This window comes from Panthera onca, chromosome D2 (genome assembly GCF_046562875.1).
Source record: "Panthera onca isolate mPanOnc1 chromosome D2, mPanOnc1 haplotype 2, whole genome shotgun sequence".
Lineage (NCBI taxonomy): Eukaryota > Metazoa > Chordata > Mammalia > Carnivora > Felidae > Panthera > Panthera onca.
In genome coordinates this window covers 28,693,926-28,720,413 of record NC_138349.1, presented here as the reverse complement: position 1 = coordinate 28,720,413, position 26,488 = coordinate 28,693,926, and the positions used below count along the sequence as shown (strand labels likewise).

Below are 26,488 nucleotides of genomic sequence, written 5' to 3'. Positions count from 1 at the left end.
GGCGGCTGAGCCGGGTCAAACGCGACGAGGGAAGCCTGCAGTGAAGGAAAGTCTTAAGGGTTCAACAAGGGCGGGGCTTAAACTGTGTTGGGAAGCCACAGGGAAGATGACCGAATGGATAGAGACAGAAAGCTAGAAGGAGAGAAAATGAATTAAGTCACTACTTTGATATTTCATATTATTGTGTCCCTTTCTCCGTCAGGGGACTCAGACGCTTACAAGGATAATGGGGACTCAACCCGAGCATCTCATGTGAACAGCTAACCTACCCGCCCCGCCCCTCCAGGAGTAGTACACCGGAGATGAGTCCGCCTTAACTTCTTCTCTGCTTGCCCTTTTCCTCTCCTTCACTGACACGTCCTCCTTTCATCCCCAAAAGTGATTATTCCTCAAATTCAGCCCTTGGTCTTCCTTGTTCTTGTTCTGTTCTGCAAATTGTTCAATCTTCACGTACAGGCATGGTGCAACCCACAAATCGGCCCCAAATTCGCTCCTCAGTTTTACTTCGTGTTTACACTTGAATGTCCCAGTCACCTCAATCCAACAAATGTAAAACGAATCCTAGCACCAGAAACAGCTCTTCCCAGACTGGCTAAAACCTCAGATCGGCTAGGACTTGTATTAAATAGATTTCAAGCAGGATGGACCACAGTTACAAACACTCGCTTAACAGAAGAATGGGGGATATTATCATGTTTGCATGTGAATATGTTTTCACTTTCACATAAGTGGGATTTGCATAATTTACGCAATATAAATGTGCACATATCTCCAGCAACTTCTGGTATGATCACTGTTTTGGAGCAGAATCCATTATTATAGACATTCTCAAATATATATTACAGCAATAAAAATTATATGAACTATTTGACATATAAAATTGGGGGAGGACTACTTCATAGCAACTTGCCCTCTTGTAAATGAACATCTCTAGTTGATGTTCAAAATAATTGTACAATTCCTGCATTCATTCAAAGCAAGCCCTGATCTAATTGGGTCCAGAAACAGAGCTGTTCTGATTTATTTAATTATTTTTATCATGATATAATTCATATAACATAAAAGTCATTCCTTTGAAGTGTACAATAGGGGCGCCTGGCTGGCTCAGTCGGTTAAGCGTCTGACTTTGGCTCAGGTCATGATCTCATGACACCCTGCGTCGGGCTCTGTGCTGACAGCTCAGAGCCTGGAGCCTGCTTCGGATTCTGTGTCTCCCTCTCTCTCTGCCCCTCCCCTGCTCACACTCTGTCTCTCAATAATAAATGAATGTTAAAAAAATTGTTTTAAAGTGTAACAATAAAGTGATTTTTGGTATATTTACAAAGTTGAGCAATCATCAGCACTAATTCTAAATCATTTTCATTACCCCCAAGAGAAACCCTGTCCCTGATAGTGTATTCCCCCACCCTCTGGCAACACTAATCTGCTGTCTGTCTGGATGGATTTGCCTATTCTGTACATTTCATATAAATGGAATCATGTAATATGTAACCTTTTGTGTCTGACTTACTTCACATAGCATAATGTTTTCAAGGTTTGTCCATGTTGTAGCATGTGTCAGTTCTCCATTCCTTTTTATGGCCAAATAACATATGGATACACAACCTTTTGTTTATACAGTGGTCAGTTGATAAACATTGGGGTTATTTTCACTTTGAGATTATTGTGAATTATGCTGCTGTGAACATTCCTGTACAAGTTTTTGTGTGGATGTATGTTTTCAATTGTCTTTGCTATATACCTAGCAGTAGAATGGCTGGATTAAAAAAAAGAAAAAGAATTTCTGGATCATAGGATAACTCTATGTTTAGCTTTCTGCAGAACTGCAAAACTCTTTTTCAAAGAAGCTGTACCACTTTACATTCCCACTAGCAGCATGTAAGGGTTTCAATTTTTCCACATTCTCACCAACATTTGTTACTGTCTTTTTTATTATAGCCATTCTAGTGGCCAGGAATGCTATTTCATTGTGGTTTTGATTTGCATTCCCCTGATGACTACAGATATTGAGCACCTTTTCATGTGCTTATTGGCCATAGTATATCTTTGGAGAAGTGTCTATTCAAGTCTTTCATCCATTTCTTAATTGGGTTGACTTTTTATTGCTAAGTTGTAAGAATTCTCTACGAATTCTAGAGACAAGTCACTTATCAGCTATATGATTTGTAAATATTTTCTCCCATTCTATGCATTGTCTTTCTACTTTCTTGATGGTGTCCTTTCAGACCTTTTTTTTTTTTTTTTTTTATCCTGGAAGGTGTTGGAATTTGTCAAAAGCTTTCTCTGTCTATTGAGATGATCATGTGATTTTTTTTTCTTCTATTAATACGGTTAATTTTCAGATGTTGAACCAACATTGCATCCCTGGAATAAATCCTACTTGGTCATGGTATTTAATCCTTTTTGATATAATGCTGGATTTGGCTTCCTAGTGTTTTGTTGGGGATTTTTGCATCTATATTCATAAGGGATATTGGTCTATAGTTCTTTCTTCTTGTGATATCTTTGCCTCATTTAGGTATCAGGATAATACTTTCCTCATAGTTGGGGAGTGTTCCCCTATTTTTTGGAAGAGTTTGTGAAAGAGTAGTGTTAATACTTTTTAAAATGTTTGGTAGGATTTATCAGTGAATCCATTTAGTCCTGGGCTTTTCTTTGTGGAATGTTTTTTTATTCCTATTTTAATCTCTTTACTTGTTGTAAGTCTATTCAGATTTTCTATTTCTTCTTAAATCAGTTATGATAGTATGTGCCTTTCTATGAATTTGTCTATTTCACGTAGGTTGTCTAATTTTTTGGCATACAATTGTATATAGTATTCCCTTGCACTCCTTTTAATTTTTGTGAAGTCAGTAGTAATGACCCTTCTTTCATTCTTGATTTTAGTAATTTGAATCTTCTTATTCTAATTTATTTTTAATTCCCAAGTTTACATATTTAATATACTCTTGTAAAAATACAAATATGCAGATAGAACTAGGGTCTTGGTTGGCACCCACAACCCCAAACCCTCCACAGAGGTAACCCCATTATCAGTTTGGTGTAGCATAGTTACATGCAGCATAATTACATAGTTAAGCTAGTGTATTAGTTTTTTATTGCTGCATAACAAATTACCATAAATTTAGTAGCAGCCCTAAACAACACCAATTAATTATGTCACATTTTCTATGAGTCAGAAGTCCAGACACAGTTTAGCTGGGTCTCAGCTCAGGGTCTCACCAAGTTGAACTTAAGGTATTTGTGGGGGCTGTTGTCCTCATCTGAAGCTCTGTGTTTTTTTCCAAGCTCAGTGGTTGTTGGCAGGATTCAGTTCCTTACAGTTGCAGGACTAAGGTCCCTGCCGTCTTGCTGGCTGTCAACCAGGAGACTTTTTCAGCTTCTAGAGCCTACCTGCCATTCTCTGCCACAAGGAGTTTACTCCTTCAAATCCAACAGGAGAGAACTTCTTTGGCTTCAAATCTTTCCAGCTTCTGTCACTGCCCTCTAGACCCAGATTGGAAGAGTTTGAGTTATTGGGTCAGGCCCACCCAGGGTCAATCTCCCTTTTGATGAACTCACAGTGAACTGATTAGGAACCTTAATTACATTTTTGCTATATAACATAACCTCATTGAAGGAATGATACCCTACCATATTCACAAGATCTGCTCTTATAAAACTTATAGGGCACGTACACGATGGGATAGAAATCTTTGGATCCATCTTAGAATTTGGCCTCCCAGAACTGGCTGTAAAAACTGTCTAATTAGCAATAGAAGTCATTGAGAAGGCCTTTTATAACCAATACAAATTGTTGGAAAATGTGAGACGCTCATGGTTGGCCATTAGTAATAATCTTGGTTCCGTGGCAGAAACATCTTTCAATGGGGCACCTGGGTGGCTCAGCTAGTTAAGCGTTCTACTCGATTTTAGCTCAGGTCATGATATCACTATTGTGAGATTGAGCCCCACGTCAGGCTCCACAATGTAAGTGCAGAACCTGCTTGGGATTCTCTCTCTACCTCTCTCTCTGCCTCTCCCCTGTTCTCTCTTTTTCTCTCTTAAAAATAAATAAATGGGCGCCTGGGTGGCTCAGTCAGTTAAGCGTCCAACTCTTGGTTTTGGCTCAGGTCATGATCTCATGGTTCATGAGTTCGAGCCCTGCACGAGGCTCTTTGCTGTCAGCACAGAGCCCGCTTCAGATCCTCTGTCCCCCTTCCTCTCTGCCCCTCCCCTGCTTGGGCTGTCTCTCAACTTGCCATATATCTTTTGTTTAGGCCTTCAGAGCAAACTTTGCCCAACATCTATCAATCTGCCTTTCCCTTCTGACTTCCTTAGGTCAAGGGTTGGCTTCTCTCCCCATCCATGACTGTAAAGTTTAAAGCCCCATTAAATTGGCCTCCTTCTCTGCTTCTTGTGTAGACTTGGGCACACTGAAGCAGAAATAATATTTTGTGGATTGAGTAACCAGGTGATCACCCCTATTCAGTAGGTCTAACCTCTGGGCCCCAAGTCTTCAGGGGCGGAGCTTAGTGTGTAGAGCTGTAGGTCACCATTAGGAGGAGCTCTCCCCAGGCCCCGGTTCCGCTTCCTTTGTGTCTCCGGACCGCTCTCTCTCGAAGTCATCTCTATGGTTTCCGTTGTAGTTTATCCGGAATAGGCGGAGCTTCCGGTTCCGGTGGGGCTGTCTGTAGCGAAGGAGATGGCGGCGACAGCAGCGGAGGCCGTGGCCTCGGGCTCTGGAGAACCCCGGGAAGAAGCTGAAGCCCCCGGCCCAGCCTGGGATGAGTCCCAACTGCGCAATTATAGCTTCCCGACCCGGCCCATCCCGCGTCTGAGTCAGAGCGACCCCCGGGCGGAGGAACTTATCGAGAATGAGGTAGGGGGCGGGGCCCCGCCCGAAGGGGGAGGGGGAAGGGACCAGGTTGAGAAGAGAGGTCAAAGGTGAATGGTGATGGATGTGGGGGACTGGCTGGGCTGTCGCCTAGGACCTAAGGGAAGATGGAGAGGGAGGCGAGGAGACATGGGCCTTAAGGGGTTCGCGCTTGTTCACAGTAGAAATTATTTTGAAGTGGGAAAGTTTTTGGAGTCCTGAGACAACAATGCACCAAATCCTTGGGATGACTTCATTTGTTTTTTTCACTTGGTTTTTCCACTTAGGAGCCTGTGGTGCTGACAGACACAAATCTTGTGTACCCTGCTCTGAAATGGGACCTTGAATATCTGCAGGAGAACATAGGCAACGGAGACTTCTCTGTGTACAGTGCCAGCACCCACAAGTTTTTGTACTACGATGAGAAGAAGATGGCTAATTTCCAGAACTTTAAGCCCAAGTCCAACAGGGAGGAAATGAAATTTCATGAGTTTGTTGAGAAACTGCAGGATATACAGCAGCAAGGAGGGGAAGAAAGGTAAGTTCCCAGATCATGATTTCCCACTGAATCTGGGGCATCCATTTTCCTTTCTTGTAGCTGCTTGAGCATATAGAGGAGTTGGACGAGTTCTCTAGCTTGAGAGATGAGAGAATTTATTAGATTTGAATTGGAACTCTGAAGTTCTTCGTCGTCTTTACAAAGTGGGAGAGTTGCCTGGAAGGGTCAGATAGGTGAACAAAGTGAGTGAAATTGTTTAGATGAAAACTACAGTGAAGTTGAATGCATATGCCCTGTTCATAGTGAGAAGTCATTACTTGACTCTTGTTTCTATTTGGGAGTGCAGTTTCAGGGTTTGCCAGATACTCTCATTTTTCAAGAAAAGCCAGAAATCAAGATTTTTACTTAAATGTGTGTGTTTTTTTTGTTTTTTGTTACTTTTAAATGTGGGCAACTAATTCACATTTTTGTTTTTTGTATATGTTTTTATGTTAAATTTTTTTTATTAAGTTTATTTTTGGAGAGAAAGAGCGTGTGTGCACACATGCTGGGGATGGGCAGAGAGAGAGTGAGAGAATCCCAAGCAGGCTCTGTGCTGTCAGTGCAGAGCCCAGCTCGGGGCTCAAATGCAGGAACCGTGAGATCATGACCTGAGCCAAAACCAAGAGTCTGGTGCTTATAACTGACTGAGCCACCTAGGTGCCCCTAATTCAAATTATTAAAAATGCTGCAGGTCTGTGGGGGGGGCGGGGGGGGGGGGGGGTGGGACAAACAAAAACAACTCAATTGGATTTAGCCCTGAGATTGCCAGTTTGTATTCTGTGTCCTAAAATATTGGGCTGGCTGGGGACTGTTGAAACTGGAAAGTTTTATAGATTTTCATGATTCTGGGGTGAAGGATACCAGGATCCACTAGATAGGGAAGATCAGATTCAATGGGGGAGGGGTTGATACAGATTTTCATATTGTACTAGAGATAGCAAACACAAGACACACACAGAAGTGACTCTTTCTCCTCTTATTCTAATATACGAAACGAAGACAGTCTCTGAGGTAGGTCCCAGACAGAATTCAATTCCATGCTATAACATTGTTTCTAGGAATTGTCACTGAGTATGTCATGGTGAATGATCATCTCTGTTGCACACTTGGTATCCAGCTCTGGGTTTCTCTTTAGTCTCCTGCCTCAATTCTTTTCCTGACTCTTTGTTAGCAGCATATGGCTGAGTGAATGGATTCAAAATGTCTTTTTTTTTTTTTTTTTTTTTTTTTTTTGGCTTCCTGATACTTTGCAGTTATCTTAATGATAGAACTTTAACCAAAAAGAGTTTCCAAGATCTCAGCCATGATTGATCTGTTCTTTATGTCTTACAAAGGCTGCTGTAGCTGAATCATCTTGTACATTAGTTTCTTCAGATTTAACATAGCGTGTACGTGTGTGTGCATACATCCACACATACCCCAACGTTTGGAGAGAGGGCGTTTAAGTGGTGCTGGAGTGTAATTCCACTAAATGAACATTTGTACTGGAAGGAGCTTGAAATTAGACACATGTGCACACATGCTGGGGAGGGACAGAGAGAGAGTGAGAATCCCAAGCAGGCTCCGTGCTCTCAGTGCAGAGCCCAGCGCGGGGCTCATACGCAGGAACCGTGAGATCGTGACCTGAGCCGAAACCAAGAGTCAGGTGCGTATAACCGACTGAGCCACCTAGGTGCCCCTAATTCAAATTTTTAAAATTAGACACTTTAAGTTTCTTACTTCCCTTAGGGGGAGCAGTTTGCCTAAGTATAAGCTATGAGTGTAGTCTGTACTTTATGGGTGATTCAAGGAAAATTTCTTTCTTTGTGCAAGTTCTGCCATACCAGCTGACTTTATCACCAATCAACTGCATTGTGTAATTGTACGGGTCGTTAAGGTTCTGGGAATTCTGAGATTCCTCTTTGAGCTCTTTTGACCAATTACTGTTCAGCTGTAATAGGAATTGCTTGGATTCACATTTGGTGAGTGTTCTGCCTCTTTCAAAGTTACTTGGCAAAATTTTTATATGAATATATATTTTATAATCTCTGGAGAGAGTCTGAAGGTTACATTCGAGTCTTGAGGGTTCCTTGTCCCCCAAAAGATCGCTAGTGTTTACAACTTGTCAAGATTTCTAGTTAATATTGTCTTAAACATTCTGGTTCTAGGCACTGAGAAACCTTTGAGCTTTTTTTTTTTTTTTAAGTTCATTTATTTATTTTGAGAGACAGAGACGGGGCGGGGGGCGGGGGGCAGTGAGAGAGGAGGAGTGAGAATCCTAAGCAGCACAGAGCCCGACATGTAGCTCATGTCCTGAGCCAAAACCGAGCTGGACGCTTAATCCACTGAGCCACCCAGGCACCCAATATGCCTTTTGAAGTAATGGTCTCAGGACTAGGATGGGGCTTTTGTATTTTGTCTTCATGTTTGCCCCTTTATTAATATTTCTTGTGGGGCTTGATCAAGTGTGTCTGGGTTTTCGTATCCCTTAAGTAACTTCTGATCTTCTACGGTGTATTAGGAGCCCTGGGTCTGCAGAAAACCTGATGAGGCCTTCAGCTGTAGAAGGCTACTACAGAGAGGTGGCTCAGTTAGTTAAGATAAACTAGGGTTCAAGCCAGAGTCAATGACTTGAAACAGCAAAGGTTTATTTAGCTTTATAGCAACAATAGTCATGCTGCATTTCTATCCACACTTCATGTCGAGGTTCTGCTCTTACGTCTTTTTTTTCATTTTGGGACCCAGATTGCCCCAGCAGCTACTATCTGAAACCTTGTAGTTGTTTAGCAGAGAGAAAGGGATGTGGTGGTAGTGTATGCTCGTTCTTCAGATTAGTTTGGAAGCAACACAAGTCATTTTTGCGGACATTTAGTTGGTCAGAGTAAGTTAAATAAGCAAGCTTGGCTTCAAGAGGGGTACAGAAGAATTAACTCTCCCACAGGGAGGGAACTAGCTCTTGGTGAACAGTAATACAATTTACCATAATGGCCATCGAGGGCCAAAGAGGATGTCTCAGGCCCAGAGAGTCTGTGGAACAAGGCTGATTAATCATTCTAGACTCTATGAGTAGGCTTTGAGGAATCTATGCAATTCTGTGTGTATGTGCATTTTTATGGAAACCTTCCTTAGATTCTTAGATTTATGCTGTGACCCACCAAGGGTTAAGAATCACTTCTTAAGGGCTCCTGGCTGGCTCAGTTGGTAGAGTACGCAACTGTTGTGAATTCAAGCCTCACATTGGGCATAGAGCTTATTTTAAAAAAAAGAATCACTTCTTTGAAATGTAAGTTTGGCGTTGAACAGAGCTCAGAGAAGGATAGGCAAGGATTCAGTTTTCAGAGAATCTGTCTTGGTTAAGATTTGCATGACTGCAGCTGTTCTGTGGGAGGTGCAGGTGTGGATTTGGATTTCCAGGTGTGGAGAGGCCATGCCAAGGGACTGTGTACGTGCACTAATGGGATCTTCTTCTCGGGGAACATAGGTTGTATCTGCAGCAAACGCTCAATGACACCGTGGGCAGGAAGATTGTCATGGACTTCTTGGGTTTTAACTGGAACTGGATTAATAAACAACAGGGAAAGCGTGGCTGGGGACAGCTGACATCCAACCTGCTGCTCATTGGCATGGAAGGTAAGAAATCTTTCAGAAAGCAGCATAGCTTAGAGTCATACAAACCTGATTTCAAGGCCTGTCTTCACCAGTCATTTGCTTTATGACTTTGAACGAGTCACTTAACTTTCTTAAACTTCAGCCTTCTTACCTGTAAAAGGAGCATGATAATATTTTATGAATAACTCTAAAGATTCAATGAGATGATGTATGTTAAGCATGTAAGCTTGTTTCATGCACTGGAAAAAGAAAATGAGTTCTTTTCCCTTCCTCAGTTGCTTCATGAGTGTGTACATTCAGATATTAGGGATCTTCCTGAAAAGGTTGCTGTTCTCTATTTGATCTGTCTATATTCAGAAGATTTTTATCCCAGTAGAAGAGGCAAGCTTATTTTTTCAATATAAATTGAACCTTATCTTTTGAATGTTAATATATTTATGGAATTAAATTCAAAAGGCATAAACAGGTGTGTAATGATAAATTTCTATTCCACTCCTGTTTCTCAGCCTCTTGTGTCGCTCCCTGGAGACATCTGCATGTTATTAGTTGCTTGTGTATCCTGCTAGTGGATTTTATGCATACACAAGCAAATATGTGAATACGTTCTTTTATTTTCTTACTCATTTGAATAAAAGGAGAAGCCTTTGAACTCTAGTCAGAAGATGGAGAGCTGCTTACTGGCTGGGGTCGTTGTCTCATTCTTATTTTTATTTCTGGCACTAGCTGAAGGCCACGCCCATAGTAGGTATTTAGTAAATGGTGAATAATTTGTATTGAACAAGGAAGTAATTATTTGTTGTCCTTCACCACTGGGCTCTGAAGTCTCTTCTCCTCCTTTGATTGTCCTTTCTTCAGTTTTGGATTCTTTGCTGCCAGTATTAATAAAGATTTCTAGCATTGCAGCTTATGGATTGTATCCTTAACCTGCCCCTTTGAAAGCAACTCTTGACTGACCTGGCAGGAGCCAGTTGTAGTTTACTTAACTAGGAGTTTTGCTGCTGCCTTCTTGTCCTTTGGTAGAGTGCACAGAAGCGGATCCCTCAGGTAGAGATGAGAGAGCAAATCTTTGACGATGCACATGAACTCTCAGCATGTCAGAGGGCGACTGTCTTGGCCCACCCAGGCTGACCTGGGGAGTGTTTTCTAACCTTCATGCTCTGCAGAGGGCCCCTCAGCTCCCAAGGATTGTGCAAAGAATAAACAACAGATGAGGTCCCAGTTACAAAAGAGTAGATGGAGCGTATATACACTAAGGCAGAAGTAATTCAAGGTGGCATTTTATTTTATTTTATTATTTTTTATTTTTATTTTTTGAGAGAGAGAGAGAGAGCGCACACGCACAAGTGAGGGAGGAACAGAGAGAGAGGGAGACACAGAATCTGAAACAGGCTCCAGGCTCTGAGCTGTCAGTGCAGAGCCCGATGTGGGGCTCAAACCCAAAAAATGTGAGATAGTGACCTGAGCTGAAGTTGGACACTCAACCAACTGAGCCACCCAGTGCCAAAAGTTGGCATTTAAAATTATTAGCCTTAGGGGTGCCTGGGTGGCTCAGTCGGTTGAGCGTCCGACTTTGGCTCAGGTCATGGTCTCACAGTTTGTGGGTTTGAACCCCGCAGCAGGCTCTGTGCTGACTGTTTGCTCAGAGCCTGGAGCCTGTTTCAGATTCTGTGTCTCCTCTCTGTGTCCCTCCCCTGCTCACACTTTGTCTCACTCTGTTTCTCCAAAGTAAGTATAAAAAAATAAATAAATAAAATAAAATAAAGTTATTAGCCTTATAAAAATTATACAACACTCTTCAGGAATCCGATATACTCTCCCGATTCCTTCATGAGAATTAACAGCCCCACTGTTGCTCTAAGAAGTGTTGCGTCCCGTAGATGTGTTGAAGTGGGAGCAAAGGTTGAGAATCTTTGAGCTCCAGAAGAGCTACTCCAGGCAAATACATACTCATACAACTTGGAATGACCGGTTAATCCCATCAAAGAAGTTACGTGTGTGTTGTTGATGCCAGTCATTTCGGTTGTTTCTAACTCTTAGTTTCCTACTCTTGAATTCTTACCATAGTCAAGAAAGGTACTAGTATGCACAGTATACTACTTTGCCAGACTTGTGAGTATTATCTTGATGCGCTGCTGCTTCTAGTAAGGACAGAAGCATCATTTATGAAAGTTTGCTTTGCTCCAATTTATGGTGAACTCTTAGCCAGTGATGGTTTCTAAACAACTTACTACCCACTGAAAGCGCAACACCGAATTTGCTGAGAGTTGTAATTGCAGTCTCCCTGATTCTGCTTGAAATTTTGATTGGGAACCCTTAGCTGAGAGGGCAGACTGGGTTTCTCCAGCATTGGGCCTTGTGTTTCAGCCTATGCAGTAGAGCCAATGCTCTGAATAAGACCTGTCTTTCCTCCCACAGGAAATGTGACACCTGCTCACTATGATGAGCAGCAGAACTTCTTTGCCCAGATAAAAGGCTACAAGCGATGCATTTTATTCCCTCCGGATCAGTTTGAATGCCTGTACCCATATCCTGTTCATCACCCGTGTGACAGACAGAGCCAGGTGAGCTTGTGTGGTCTGACGAGGGTATAGGACTCCTTTGGGATACAAGGTTGGCATGTTTTTCCCCTTCCCCACGGATAAACTCAGGATAATTTTACAGTATAGTTCACATCATCCAGGCCCCTGTGGTGATCCCAAATGTATATAAGGATAAACAGTCCTGTTGCAATTCCGGAGGGCAAACTCCATCACTGATGCTGTGGACTCTGGTTACCCTGTTTGAATGTGTATGTCTCCACTGGGTTTAATAATTGTTTTCTGTTGTCGTGGATGCTTGTTCTTTTTGATAAGGAGAAGGGTGAATAGAATTGAGATCTATCATTTACTGTCTTTCCTGCATCTAAAAGAAGTATATGGTTGATTTTATGGCCAACCAGAGAGGTCCTCTCCTTTCTTGAGAAAACTGCCTAGCCACTTAATGTAGGAGTTTTTGCTGGCTAGAACATGTGTGTGGGAGAAAGTTTCAGAAGGTCTGGTTGAAGGCTGCATCCTTAATTCCTCATATTGGCAGGCCATGAGTAGGTTTTCTGACTTGCAAGCTGTGATGATTGGCTTCTAATCTCAGGAGCACTGAGGCCCAGGATTCTTTATCACTTAATCTTTGAGCATGGCCTGTCATAACATTGTTTTTTGAGAGAGAGAGAGAGAGAGAATGTGTTTAATGTTTGTATGATATCTTCCGTCAGGTATGAATTCTAAACACATCTTTTTTTCTTAAAGCCATCTTTTTTTTTTTTTTTTTGACTACCTAACTAGTACATCATAGTTAATAATAAAGATTTGGTGATTGACTGATTTTTTTTTTCTTTCTCTTGAACCTCTCAGGTGGACTTTGACAATCCTGACTACGAGAGGTTCCCCAATTTCCAGAACGTGGTTGGTTATGAAACAGTGGTTGGCCCTGGTGATGTTCTTTACATCCCAATGTACTGGTGAGGAGGGGGCTAGGACTGGGGGCTTCTTGGGAGCTTTCTTTCCCATTCCCTGGAAAACTGTATCTTGTCCCTTCTGAGTTGTGGCAGGATTGGTCTTCTTTGATCTACAGGAAGGTTGGCATATCCAGATGTGAGCGTACTGAACATGGAGGAAATGACAACCCTCCCTGTCTCTAGGACAAGATGACAATTCCTCAGGTCAAAAGAGATCCCAGAGGCTTGAGGCTGGAGAAACTGTTCTTGGCTCTTTTGTATTTGGAGACTGAACACCACTGCCTCTGGTCCCGGGTGTGTTTCACAGAATAAGTGTAATGATAACGTCCTTGTTATTTGCCCTAGCTGGAATTTACCACTTTTTTCCATTCCTCTCTCTAAAGAATATTGGTGGCAAACAGGAGCATGTTTATTTTCTTGCAGGTGGCATCACATAGAGTCATTACTAAATGGGGGGATTACCATCACTGTGAACTTCTGGTATAAGGTGAATATGGGTTTTTTCCCCCTAGATGGGATTGGGGTGAGGTAGGTGTAATAAATGATTTGGGGGCAGGGTGGGGAGGTTCGCTATCTCTGCAAGTGACTCCCAGGTCTTTGGGGAGATGAAGAGGGATGGGATTGAACTGGGCTTCTTAAAAGGGAAGAAGCTTCTAGAACGGTGGGTTACACTGAAGCCTGCTGCTAAAGGCATTTCCTGAGCTGCTGCTTCCTTTGCAGGGGGCCCCCACCCCTAAGAGAATTGAATATCCTCTCAAAGCCCATCAGAAAGTGGCCATAATGAGAAACATTGAGAAGATGCTTGGAGAGGCCTTGGGGAACCCACAAGAGGTATGTGGCTGCCCCAAGGTGGCACTCCTGTGGCCCAGTGGGCAGTGACCAAGAAAAGTCAGGATTGGTGTCACGTTCTCCATAGCTCCTCTGTTTCAGTGTCTGGTGTCCTTTCTCTCCATAGAGGTTATGGGTGTGTTCAGAAAATCTTTGTTTTCTGGTGAGAGCTGGGCTTGACTGGTGGATCAATTATAATCTGTTCCATGCTAGTGGTAATGTTCCCCGTGGGGCTTGTGTGCCAGCTGGGGACCCCTGAGGGGATTCTTCTGGAACGGAAAGCGAGCAGTAAAGCATCTCCTCACATTCTCCCAGCTGTGCCAAGGCTGCTCTAGGTAATGTTGAGACCTGCTTCCCACACAGGTGTGCCAGTGGCCCATTGGGTACCCAGGGGAGGTATTTGTAATGCTCTTGCCTTCTTCCTGTGGATAGCCTCAGCATGCAGAGGACCTGTGGGATTGGGAGGTGGCACCAGCCCCAATTGCAGGTGACCGTTTCAGGATACAGAGGCATTTAACCTTCTTAAATCACATTTAAGAAACATGCAGGCGCTCTTGGGTGGCTCCTCTGACCTGTCAGTTTGGTGCTGCTTATAATAAGGTATTGTGAGAGGGAAAGTATTACAAGATGGACCCAGAGGAGGGGACCACGTCCTGGAATATTTTCCAGGAAGAGAGTAGGTTAGAGGGTTTTAAAGATTGAAAGCCTTGTCCCTGCCCTTGGCTGGACATCGAATGCCTCCAGACACACCACGTCTGGTTCCAGGGCCAGGGGACAGGCAGTTCTGACTGGCTCCTCATGTCTCTTCACAGGTGGGGCCCTTGTTGAACACAATGATCAAGGGTCGATACAACTAGCCTGCCAGGAGTCGAGGCCTCCTGCCAGGTGACTGCTAGCCCGTCCACACCGCTTCATTGATGAGGACAGGAGACTCCAGGCGCTAGTATTGCACGCTGCACTTAATGGACTGGACTCTTGCCATGGCCCTGGAGGCAGGTGTTTGGGGCAAGGCAGGGTGGTTGGCACTCCACTCCCATTTGGAGGGACTTCTTGCCCTTGCCTCTGTGCCCCAGCATCTTCCCTCTCTGCCCCCTAAGGTCCTGCATTCAGTGTGTGGAGTCCCAGCTTCTGGTTGTCATCACATCTGTGTGTGTCAGTCTGTCACCCTCAGGATGTGTGTGCGTGTGTGTGCATGCACACGCATGTATGTATCTGTTTCTTGCTTTCTCCTGGGTCAGGATGGCGCTGCTGGCTCTCAGCCCTGTCTCCTGCAACCTCAGTGCCTCAGCCTGAGAGAGAGGAGATGGTCTTGGACGCCCACCACACCTGGGCTGCAGGGCCAGAGCTCTCCTGACCATCAGGTCAGTCTGCCTCCTTCCAGTTTTCGCAGAGTCAGGCTCTAGGCTGGGTGGGAATGGCCACCGGGACTCTTCGTGGGGAAAGTGAGAGGGAGGCTTGCCTCTATGAGCCTAGGTAGGCTTCCTGTGAGAGAATTAGACAAGGTTCTGACTCGGACCTTTAAGCTCAAGCCATACATAGAAAACAGCCTTGGGATACGAGAACCAAGGATTATGTATAAGTTCCAAATTGCAGACACATACAGCTTCTCTCTTTCAGCACCAGCTCTTGGCTCCCTGTGCTGAGTACCAAGGGAGTCCTCCTGTAGTGGCTTCTCTAGGTTCTAGGGGTATAAGCCTCTGTGGATGTGTGTGTGGTGTGTGTGTGCATGCGTGTGTGTGTCCACACTGGCCTGCCTCTCTGCTTACCAGGTTTCTCCACTGCTTAACCTTGTCCAGTGGGACAGACAGTGTGAGCCCCAGGGAAGTACCGCCTGACCTAGCCTAAAGCTTTTATACTTGGTTTTAGCCATTGGACACTCTTCGGGTCTCACTGCAAACTGCCTGAGGCTGACTGGCTAGAGCGTCCAGGCCCTGTGACCCTCACTCCCCAGGCCACGTCCTCTTCTGCAGTCCTTCCTGGCTGAGTAGATGAAATGGGGTCAAGCTTAGGCAGCTAACTTGCCACTGTCATCCACCTCAGGGCAAGGACAAAAATGTAGCCTTGCCTCTTAAAGCCAGCGCCTCTGCCAGACCCCACTGTAATGTTCCACAAACACTCTTGAAAGTCAGGGCAACCGATGGAGCACAGAAGTGGAATTTTTTTTTTTTTTTCCTGTTCATTGTTACTTGTGGGAACCCGTGTCAGGGCCGCAGCTTATAGCTGGGCACTGCACCACTTGAAGGGCCATCAGTCACGTGACTCAGTGGAACTGGGGCCCCTGGAATTGGGCAGTGTGGTGGCCCTGTGTCTTCTCACCTCCAGTCCCATCTCCATGCCCCTTCTTCCTGGAAGGAAAGAGGAGCTGGAGTTGGAAAACTGATTTTATCCCCCCCCCCCCCTTTTTTTTTTTTTTGCCAAAGGTTTACTTTCAGTGTCTGAGCTGTGGCTCTAAGTCCCGAAGCTCAGTTTACAGTTACAGCGCACTGATGGACTGAGAGGGTGTGTGTATGTGTGTGTGCATCTGTGTGTGTATTTTGGGGAGGGGCGTCTATTTGTAGTGCCCCATTCCGGGGTTCTCTGATGCAGCGTGGGTGTGCAAACACGGTACCTTCTCAAGTGTAGTTCTTTCAAATATAGCCAATGCTGGAAAATATGATTGCAGTGATCTCCATCCCTCTATCTCTTTTGGGAAAGAGGAGCGCAGCAAAGAAAATAAGGCAGACAGATGATAAACTTGACCACAGTCAAACTTTGAAAGATAGATTATTTTCATTTTCCTTAGCAGGTCTGCTGCATTCCTGGCTCAGCCCTCAAAGATGAGGGTGACGTACGGCAGGAGGCATGTGCCACTCAGCTGGTCCTTGCTGGGTGCTGTGCTGACACAGGTCTGACCTAAGGCTACCAAGGGGGAGGATCCTTTATAGGATTGGTCCTGATCCATGGATAATATAATAGTGACCCTGATAGTTAGACACCTGCCTAGTGCTCTTATCTTGTTCCTCACTATCCTGCAAGGTGGGTATTCTCACTTCACAGCTAAAGAGATGGGTTTAGAGCAGTTTCAGTGATTAATGGCAGTAAGGATTTAAACCTAGTGCTATTTGGCTGCAAACCCCCTGCTCCCTTTCCACCAAATTGTTGGTTCTCCTACCTTTCCTCCTCCTCTGCGCTACAAGCCATCCTCGGATCTCACCCCGCTGGGCAGTGCCCAAGAAGATGCATGAGATACAGCTCAGGGTAAAAGCTCTTCTGGGCTCCAGCTAAAGACCTCTTGGGAAAACTACTGGGAAGCCCTGTTCTGAGTGCAGAGTGCTGGGAGGAGCTGTGGGGAAATGGAGTTCTAGATCCTAGTGCATTTTTTGTGTGTCCTTGAATGGGCCCCATAATTTCTCCCAGCACACGTCTGCACCTATGAGATTGAAGGTTCAGTTCTAGATAATAACTAAGAACATTGATTCATGTTCTGCTGCTTCCCTTTCCCCCAAGGAAGAGATCTAGGCTCCTTCTCTCACTTACCTAGATTAGGGCTGTTCGGGCTCAAATTCTCCTTGCAGCTGAGGAAACTTACCTGCTCTGTTGCTTACTCCTGTGCTGGCCAGCAGTGTAGAGGCAGACACACCAAGGGAAGGTGGGCCTTTGGGCCTGAATGGAGGTCAGCCATATTGCAGGCTCCCATTTTTATACCAGCAGGTACACAGGAAACTACTGTTTTGTGAAGTCAAATATTTGTTGGGGGGTTGGAGTTCGGGGGAGGGAGGGGGGCTGTTCTGGGCATCAGTTGAGCAGATGCCCAGGATGCCTGGGGGAGACCAGCTTCCCGTACAAATCAGAGCTCTAAATTACAAGGTTTTTACCAACGCGAACAGTTGGGGGAAGTCGTCTGCTCTCATTTGCGTAATGGTTTCTGTCACTGGTGATTAGACACAGGATGAAGGAAAAGAAATTTGACAATTAGGAATGAGCGATCATTAATCTGAATCTGTTAGGAGACAGAGAGGGGAAGGATCCTTATCAGTGGGCCAGCCCAGTGTGGGGAGGCCCTCCCTCTGCCCCCACCAGAGACTCTTGGGCCACGTACCCTTTCGTTGTTCCCACGAGCCGACTGAGCTGATATTTCTTGACAGGCTAGGTGGGCCCAGTCCCCAGCCTGAGGTGGATACAGGAATGGACACGTATAGGCATGAGCCATCAAAGAGAGAGAGATGGGTGTCCATTGCAAGTGATAGGGCAAAGGATAACAACAGAATAGTTGTGACATGCTGTTTGTGGAAAAATTTTTTAATTCAACACCCCAGATACCCTTCTTGTGACAAGTATTCGTTATGTTCTAACGCTACAGGGTGTGGAGAAAACCTAGTTTTTATCCTGTAGGAGCTTCTACTTAGTTGGAGAGGAAACCACATGAAACAACCAGCGGTTTTGAAGCCATGAATCGTGCGCCCTGTGAGGACAAGATGAGAGATTGTTGAGAGATGAGGAAGATCAGTAGAGAGCAAACCTCTGGGCTCCCCAGGGAGTAATGTTGATTCTTCCCAGTCAGTTCAGCCGTAGTAGTTGCGTGGAGGGCACTGAGGCCCCACCCAGATATGTGAACAGGTAATGAGATCACCTCCAGTGGGCTGAGTTGTAAGGTGTGGACAGTCCCAACCTGGATCTTCCCAGGTCTCTGTGGTACCTGTGTTCATTCTTCCTCTGTCTTCAAACTTCAGGGACTGTATTAATTTGCACTAGTTGGTATTTGTTCCTCAGTTTTGTGACTTGTGTGTGGTGGGTTCCTTAGGTTAGAAGCTCCCTCAAAGATTGGGGAAAAGGGTGGTTCCTTGTCTCCTGTCAGAATGTGAACTTCGCAGACAGGACTGTTTCTCTTCCTTGATAAGTTCCCTACCTCTGTGGCTTCTACCCTTCCAGATCGGATGCAGAGTTTAGTAGGGCTGCAGGGAATGGCCCTCAGTGACTAGTTTTACCCAAATAGGATGGATGCCGGGGTGCACTGAGAAGTGGCTCATGGGGTTCCAGGGGCCCTGGGCTTTCAACCCTGTTCTTGTCCTTCCCTGGGACCTTCGGTGCTCGTTCTCCAGTCCCTGCTGACTTCTCTGGTGTCCTCTCAAGCTTCCTGCATTGAAGAGATGTTCCAGTTTCCCTTTTCAGGGCTCCTCCAGTTTCTCCTACTCAGCCTCCCTCTGTCCAGTCTCCACCAAGGGCCTTTTTCCTGAACGGGTGTTGCCCTCTCTTCAAAAGCTACGTCCATGGCTGCAAGTGTTGGGATAGAGTTTCTCTAGGATCCCTCTCCCTGGGATCAGCCCTGAGCATGTTTGAGTCATCTTCTCTTCTGACCTGCGGTTAGTCTGTTTGTTCTGTGCCTACTCTGCCCACGTAGCATTCCTTTGTTCGTTCTGTGTAGCCTGTTTAGCTTTTCTAACTCTGGTGGCTCTTCTGCTAGTCTTCAGCCATCTGTTTAATCCTCACAGGTCTTGGGGTCCTTAGTGGAGACTGAGCACTTTTGGTGCGTTTTTAGGGGACGAGGCCTTAGACACTAGCAACCATGAGGCCTGAGGATCTATGGCCAGTGGCGCCTCCAAAGATGGGTGAGGGGAGGGTACCCAGAGTCTTGGATAACGGAGAATCATGAGAAGGGATTGGGTAGGAGAATCCCCAGGAGTGGGGCCAGGCCTGGCAAGCCAGGGTGGAAGAAGCAGAGTTTTGTGTTTCCATCCGAATGCATCTGTGTGCCTTACGGTCCAGCAAGCAGTTCAGGGATTGTGGTCATTTTGTGGATGTCTCCTGGTCTGTGATATCTTTGGCTATGCTCTGAGTCACCAAGTTTGGCTGGTCTCCGCATTTCAGCGCTTGCTGGGACGGAAACAGCATGTTGAGTAGTTTTGTGTCTGGAGCGAAGGTCTTAGATGAGACAAGCCACGGAAGCTGGGATAGCAGGTGAGGGACCAGTGGTCAGCTTACCCAGATTGTCTTTCCACTCCTCCAAGTGTTTAGGCACAAAAACTGATTAAAGAAGTGAGAAAAACTAGGCCTTGCCTTCTTCCCCACCCGAAGTCTGGGTTTTAGGTAGTATTTTGGGAAGGGGCATGTGTCCTTACCTTCCAATAGAAGCAACCTAGCATAGTGTTTTAAAGCATGGATTTTGGAGTCAGATGTGTTTGGTTCCGGTTCAGATTTCTAGCTTTGCCACTTATCAGCCAGGTTTGACCTTGTCGATTGACTTTACCTCTCTGAGCCTCAGTTTCCTCAATTACAATGATATGTGTGGGGGGCGAGGGGGAGTGTTGAAAACATCTACCTCAGGGTTGTTGGATTAACTGAAACGATGTTTGTAAAGCTTTAGCACGTACCTGGCAAGCACTTAATAAATGGCTGTGGTGGTGGTGGTTACGTTTATTATGTGACTTATTCAGAAACTTTATTTCAGTGATTTGTGAGCAGATTTCCAGTGATTTTTTTTTTTTTTTTCTCTCAAGAAAACCATAGGAAAGAACAAGGAACATGCCCTGGAGACACCCACATCGAGTCGCAGGCAGACAGAAGGGCTTTGGTACCCAAACCTGTCCTAGAAGGAGGGAAACAGGGAAATGCCTGATGCCTTCTGTCTAGACAGCCAGACTTTACCACTCTCAACACCAGCCCAAGGCCAGGGTGAGAAGTCATCAGGTATGAGCTCTCCTTACGCTATGTGAGGAGTGAGGGCATCTGAAAGAGTTTCCATCACCCCTGTAGAAGCTCTTGCCAGTTTCCTACTGTGAGACACCAAGGCAGTCAAGTCCGACCTCCTTGGTTCAGTTTTATTCCATGCTCTTCGCTATATTTAAATTATATGTGTATTAAGATAGCTCTGGGGTAGAGGGGCTTTTAGAAGAGAATCCAGAAAAATATCAGACTAGAGTCTTAACAGCTACCATTTGTGGAGTGCCCTGGAGCATTTCTGTTCCAGACCCGGTGCTAGTTTGTGCCTGTGTGCTCTCAGTTCAGTGGGGGCACCAACCAGGCAGTTAACATTACAGATGTGCAAAGGAGAAGCTAGGTGTTCACAGCAGGCTTCCTGCAGGAAATAACATAGGCTAAGCTGATATCTAGAAGTTAACCAGAGGTTGGGGAGTAGCGAAAGGCATACCTTTCTTCTCTGGCTTCTCTCCCAGTTCCCAAACAAACCCTCTGCTCCTCCATGTTTAAGGGTTCTGTTAATAACACCTAGAAAGGAGCCAGATGATGGACCCTAAAAGAAGAAAACCCTTTGGTTAGCCACAGAAATCTTTGGAAATCATTTTGGTGGCTGGCCCAAGTTTGTCTTGGAGTACAGATGGATTGGACTTGCTCCCTTGTAACCTTTCCACTGTCCTCTTTCTCAGAAATCTGTCTGCATTCTGGCCTCTGGAGCCACTCTGCCACCCTACTTGGAAGAGATGCTGGATACTCAGAAGTCAGCCCGAGGTATATTCTGGCTGCCTGGAATTCTCAGCTTCTTCCACACTGACATCCTCCTGATTTCTTAGGTTTTGTCTCCCACTTTGAGCCACTCCCTTCCTCCCCACTATGAGCTGAGCCTCTCTGTAGTGCCCCCTCTGTAGCCACACACAACCTCTTGCCTCTAACCTTGGTCCCCAGCCCCATGGGTGAAGAAGACCCCTCTCTAGCTTGTGCCAAGTCATTCCTGGACTATAGGCCATTCTGTAGTCGCTTTGCATTCACCTCTTCACTTCTAGATTTCTTTGGCTCCGGGCCCTGAAAGCCTTCTCTTTGGTCCTTAACGGCAGCTCTACTCCTTAACCCAAAATGTAAGCTATATCTGGGCTAGGTTTTTATTACCTCTCCAATATAAAGTGTATAGTGCAACATAGGGTAGTGATTGAGAATGAGGGCTCTGCATACCTGACTTTGAATCCTAGATCTGTCATTCTGTATGACCTTGGGCAAAATGACAGACTGCTTGTAACTCCTTCATATATATGGGGATAACTACTACGTTGTCAAGGCTGTATGAAATACGGTTTGTAAAGAAAGGCTTAGCAGAGTGACTATTTGATAGCAAGCGTCAGCCCTTCTGTCTTTCAAAGGCTTCACCTCTTCCTCATCTAGCTTTCCAGCAGCAGGTCCTGCTTCCAGTCTCAGGGTAAGTCTAGTTGTCAACTCATGAGCAGAGCAGAGGTATGAACTTTCCTGCTTATGTTACGAGTCCCTGCCCCTTCTCGGTGACCTGATTCACAGAACCCTATCACACCACCATCACTGGGAAATGGTTTTCCAGAATCTCTCTTCTATAATATTAAAACAATGGCAGTGACAGTAGAAAATGTCAGAACTGCTGCCAAGGGGTAAGAGGCACTGAAGGTGTGTGCAAGCTGGCGGCATCACAGGCAGGGACTTTGAGGCAAGGAGATTGGTGCAGAGGCCACCATACTAGTTGAAAGGCAGCAGGACCATGGACTTAAGAAGGTTCCCTCTAAGTTTTCAAATAGCTTTTGACAGTGGTGTTTGAGCAACATCCTACCCACTTTATAGTCAGTTTGTGGTCCTTGATCTCACAAGGGTTTGTGTGATGTCTTAATAAGAAAAGAGGCATTAGATGTGCCTCCCGGGTTTGAAATCCCTATTTGCTGCTTCCTGCTTCCATCCTTAGGTGAGTTGAGGGTTCTTGGTCTTGGCTGCTTCACCTGTGAGGGCTGGGAAATAGCACATGGCTTGCAATATTGTTACACGAGTAGGTGGGAATGTTGTAAAAATACCCAGTTCAGTGTGGGCACTTAGGAAGTGGTTTATTATGAAGACCCGAGTGTCTTTGAACGGTGTTCAGTTAGTATTTGGAGAGAAGGAAACTGCTGGCAGCAGGGCCTTTTGGATCCTACTGACTCAGGATACCACACCTGAAGCAGAATCTCACAGGAGATGGCTTGGTGGAAGAGCAAAATGGAAAAGATCATAAGGCTTTGGAAGAGCCTGAATGTCTGTGGGAGGAAGGGCTGGGGACAAAGGTGGTTTTGCCAGGACGGGGTCTTGGGGAACAGAAGCAGAGACCTAAGCTCTAGTTTACCACCTAATTCCCAGAAGGAGAGAGGAAATGGGACAGGAGAGTGTCTGTGGAGGACACTGGCTGAGTGAAAAGAAAACAAGGTTCAAGGGCAGTGAACCTACATGTAGATGTACTTTTCACAGGCTGGTTGACTTTGGGGATGTTTGTGTCTATGCTTCAGTCTTCATATTTAAAATTGGCTAATACTGCTACTACCTTGCTTACAGTGTAGATGGGACAGTATACATGAAAATGCCGTCTAAACAGAGTACTGTGTGTTTGTTGTTGGGTGGTTGTTGGGGTGAGGGTCTAGGAGAGCGTTTCCAGAATGGATGAGTTACAGAATTGCAACAGTTCACAGAGTAGAGCCTCCCACGTTTTCAGGAGGAAGTAGTAAAGCAGCGTTTCCCACCAGTACACTGTTCTTTCATCCTGCCAATGTTTGACTAGGAAGGATTTTGATTAAAGAAGAAAAAGCAGTGTGGTGAGAAAGGGCAGTTTTGGAGTTGGCATGGACTCGGTTTGAATCTTGGTTTTACCATTCCCAGCATTGAGATGGTCAGATAACTTACCATCTCTGAGTTTTGGTTTCTTAACAGGCCTCTTCATGTGGCTGTTGGGAATGAATGAGCTGCCTCACCGCCTAGTGCCTATCTAGTAAGTGCCCGGTAAATGTTTGTTCCCTTTCTTTCACTTCTTTTCCCCTTAGACAAGAAAGCGTCAGTTTACCCAGCATAAAAGTGTCTCAGTTATCCATACCTTAATAGGAACAAGTAATATCAGATTTCTAGGGTGAGATCAGTTGCCCTTTAAGGCAAGAAAAAGGCAAGGGAAGAATTGTGGAGAAGGGGACACAATCCCACAGTGTTGAGGGTGCAGTACGGGGACTCTCATTATTGAGTTGGTACAGGGGTGGATGAACAAAGGGTGACGTTGAGAGGTGAGAATTTCAAGAAAGAAGGTGGGTGCTGGGGCACTTGGTTGGCTCAGTCGGTTAAGTGTCTGACTTCGGCTCAGGTCATGATCTTGCAGTTTGTGAGTTCAATCCCCGCATCAGGCTCTGTGCTGATAGCTGGGAGCCTGAAGCCTTCTTCGGATTCTGTGTCTCCCTCTCTTTCTGCCCCTCCCTGCTCACACTCTGTTTCTCTCTCCCTCAAAATAAATATTAAAACATATTAAAAAAAAAAAAAAAAGGTGGGTGCTGACTGCTAGAGGGAAAGCCATTCGAGCAGAGGCTGTATGGAGTGGAGGACAGAGTGAACTAAGGGTGAGAAGACCAGAGTTCTGCCAGAAGAACCTTAGGAATAGTGACTAAAAGTCAAAGTTATGAAGATGTCTTGCCTTCATCCAGCTATCATTTCAATACCTGTAAGAGTTGTGGTCCTCTCAGAAAGGAAGAATATAAAAAGAAAGCAGTTATCCTCAAGATGGAAAGACATGTTGTTGTTTTTTAAGTAATCTTTATGACCAACGTGGGGCTTGAACTCACAACCCTGAGATCAAGAGTCACATGCTCTACTGAGTGAACCAGCCAGCTGCCTCAAGATGGAAAGACTTCTAGATGTTTTTAGAGCCAAGGATATGCATTACCCCAACCAGGGTATATGGTAGCCCAGTTGGGGTTCTGGTCTTCTGTGAGAAAATGCAGTTAGGTACTGAAGAGCATAGAACTCAGGGATGATTTGAGTGGCCACCTCTTTAAATAATGGAGGTCCTTTGGTAGGGCTTTCCAGAGGCTACAAGTAGGACTTTCTGGGTCCCATCTTACAATTCAGTCACTGGTCCAACCAGAGTTTCTGGTTTACACCTTCAGCCATCTGAGAAGGTGACCTCAAAACTATATGGGGCAGCATCAGTTGCCTCTTTGATAGGTAGGCACGCATCTTTTAGCACTGGAGGACTTAGAATGAAGGCTAGTAGTGTTTAAGAACATCAAAGCCACAGCATTACTACATTTGCTTTTAAGGAATCTATACTTTTTTTTTTCATTTTTAAGTTTATTTATTTTGAGAGAGAGCAGGCCAGCGGGGGAGGGGCAAAGAGAGTGGGAGAGAAAGAATCACAAGCAGGCTCCGAGCATTTGGCACAGAGCCTGTTGCAGGGCTCCATCTCACAATCGCAAGATTGTGACCTGAGCCGAAATCCATAGACGCTAAACGACTGAGGTACAGAGGTGCCCCTGTGCCATTTGTATTAAAGAGCGTTGAGTAATTTATTTAGGCTTGAATCTTATGTTGAAATCTTGCTAAGTTTCTGTATAGTTTTGGAACATTTTAAATGATTTAAGATTTGCTATATTTATAAACTTAATTTATTGGAGACATAATAAGTGCTTGGGAAGGTTTATTTCAGTCAGATAAATGAAGCACTTGAGGAAATCAAATACATTAACCTTCCATTCAACCAAACTCCTTTGTTTCATAAGCAAAACTAAGGTTTATGTAACTCTGAAAGTTGAATATACCTTTTATTTTTTTATTTTTTTTTTTTAATTTTTTTTTTCAATGTTTTTTATTTATTTTTGGGACAGAGAGAGACAGAGCATGAAAGGGGGAGGGGCAGAGAGAGAGGGAGACACAGAATCGGAAACAGGCTCCAGGCTCTGAGCCATCAGCCCAGAGCCCGACGCGGGGCTCGAACTCACGGACCGCGAGATCGTGACCTGGCTGAAGTCGGAGGCTTAACCGACTGCGCCACCCAGGCGCCCCTGAATATACCTTTTAAAACTAATATCTTAAAACTAATATTCTCTACACAAAAGTCACCCATATGGATATCAGAAAACTCAGGGAATGTAGTATTATCACAAAGCCAAGTCTTTAGCCTCTCCAAGTACCAGGTAACTGGCAGCAGTTAATTTGGCCAACATGGGTCAAATCAGAAATACAGACATGTTTTCTTAAAGTTTTTTTAATTAGCATTTAAAATCAATTTCCATCTAAAAAGCCAGATTTTGGCCTGTCTGGAAAATCAAAAGATCTGACAATAAAATTTATAGGACAATTGGCTGGAGCCGAGTAGCTGCCACTCTTTTGGGGGTGTTTCTTCCAGTTTGCTATAGTCACTGTGTCTCTGGTTTGTCTGGTTTATCCCTGGTTTGTCTCATTTCTGTGACCTGTCTGGCCCCATAGATTTTTAAGCACGTGACCCCTGAACTAGAGGTTCTGAGGTTTCCAACATCTGGTTCATAGCCTTGGGTAAGGGCTCAGGAAAAGTGCAGGCCCCAACCTCCTCTCTGTTCTTGTCTGCACTCCAGCTAGGCTGTCTTCCCACCTGGATTGGTCCCAGGACGGGATTCAGCCCCTCTAGGAAATATGTGAGAAATTTCCAGGCTCAGACTTCCCTGTTTTGCTGCTCTTTTCTATGACCAGACCAGTTCCAGGCCTTTTCTTGCCCAGACATTTTGCCTAGGCACTTAAATCATGTCTCAGTTCTTGTGAATTTCCTGATCACCTTTATAATTTGACCACAGCCTCACTTTGGTTTGGTGTGTGAGGGTTCCTCCCCACCCCCCCCCCCCCGCCCCCGCCCGGGTTCTCTGCTTTAGATTATACCTGCTCTCTCTAGCCTGAGGTATGGAAGATTTCTGACAGTTCAGGAGACATGAGAGGTGAGTTTTGGATTTTCAAGAGAAAGAGGCAGAGGCCAACCATAGTTTAGGGAGGCAACTAGTAGCTTTTTAGAGGAGGGAAGCTACTGCATATATGTGAAGGCAGAAGAGAAGACAGGAGAGAACTTAGGTGTGAGGATAGGGTCTCAGGAGGCACAGGGTGATAAGATAGGAAATGGCAATAGTTGCTTAAACTCAGGGAGATCCTGAAGCTCAGAAATATCTGCAGAGACAAGAGATACAGGAGGGAGCACCACTGGGGGCCTGTAATCTCCTAATGTTACAATTAAATAAATAGCACTATATACTTTGGAAAGAGGGCATAGTCATGATATTGGGGTCACAGCCTGGGGCAAGAGAAATTTCCACCAGTGCAGCTGATAGCCTCTCACAGTATCTGTAGACATAGCAGAAACATCTGAACCAAATGGTCATGTTGCTTGGTGAAGAACCAGACCCAGTGAGGGCTGATTAATGGATCCATGTCCTCCTAGGCCAGAGGGAAGTCTCCAGCAGCATGCTGTAGGGATCAGTCTGGGCCTGTGTCCTGTCTGACATTT

The 26,488-nt window shown here is 45.1% G+C and overlaps 1 protein-coding gene across 2 annotated transcripts; it reads left to right on the top strand.

Moving 5' to 3' along the window:
• The first annotated feature begins 4,648 nt into the window (after positions 1–4,648).
• Positions 4,649–19,689, top strand: HIF1AN (hypoxia inducible factor 1 subunit alpha inhibitor). 2 transcript variants are annotated; one of them, XM_060641754.3, is made up of 8 exons: positions 4,649–4,861; positions 5,143–5,393; positions 8,857–9,005; positions 11,400–11,545; positions 12,371–12,477; positions 12,898–12,961; positions 13,195–13,305; positions 14,115–19,689. In XM_060641754.3, exons 1-8 carry the CDS (start codon positions 4,685–4,687, stop codon positions 14,157–14,159), a joined length of 1,050 nt encoding a protein of 349 aa, XP_060497737.1. In that variant the 5' UTR covers positions 4,649–4,684; the 3' UTR covers positions 14,160–19,689. The 2 variants fall into 2 exon arrangements, with proteins under 2 accessions (XP_060497737.1, XP_081646601.1); XM_081790475.1 differs by lacking the exons at positions 12,898–12,961; positions 13,195–13,305; positions 14,115–19,689 and adding an exon at positions 12,591–12,889.
• Positions 19,690–26,488: the final 6,799 nt, after the last annotated feature.

Excerpts from the sequence above, each read along its gene's own strand:
- HIF1AN (XM_060641754.3), top strand. The coding sequence starts at position 4,685 with ATGGCGGCGACAGCAGCGGAGGCCGTGGCCTCGGGCTCTGGAGAACCC. Across the intron at positions 9,006-11,399 it reads GCTGCTCATTGGCATGGAAG|GAAATGTGACACCTGCTCAC; the intron begins GTAAGAAATCTT and ends TTCCTCCCACAG. Across the intron at positions 12,962-13,194 it reads CTGTGAACTTCTGGTATAAG|GGGGCCCCCACCCCTAAGAG; the intron begins GTGAATATGGGT and ends CTTCCTTTGCAG.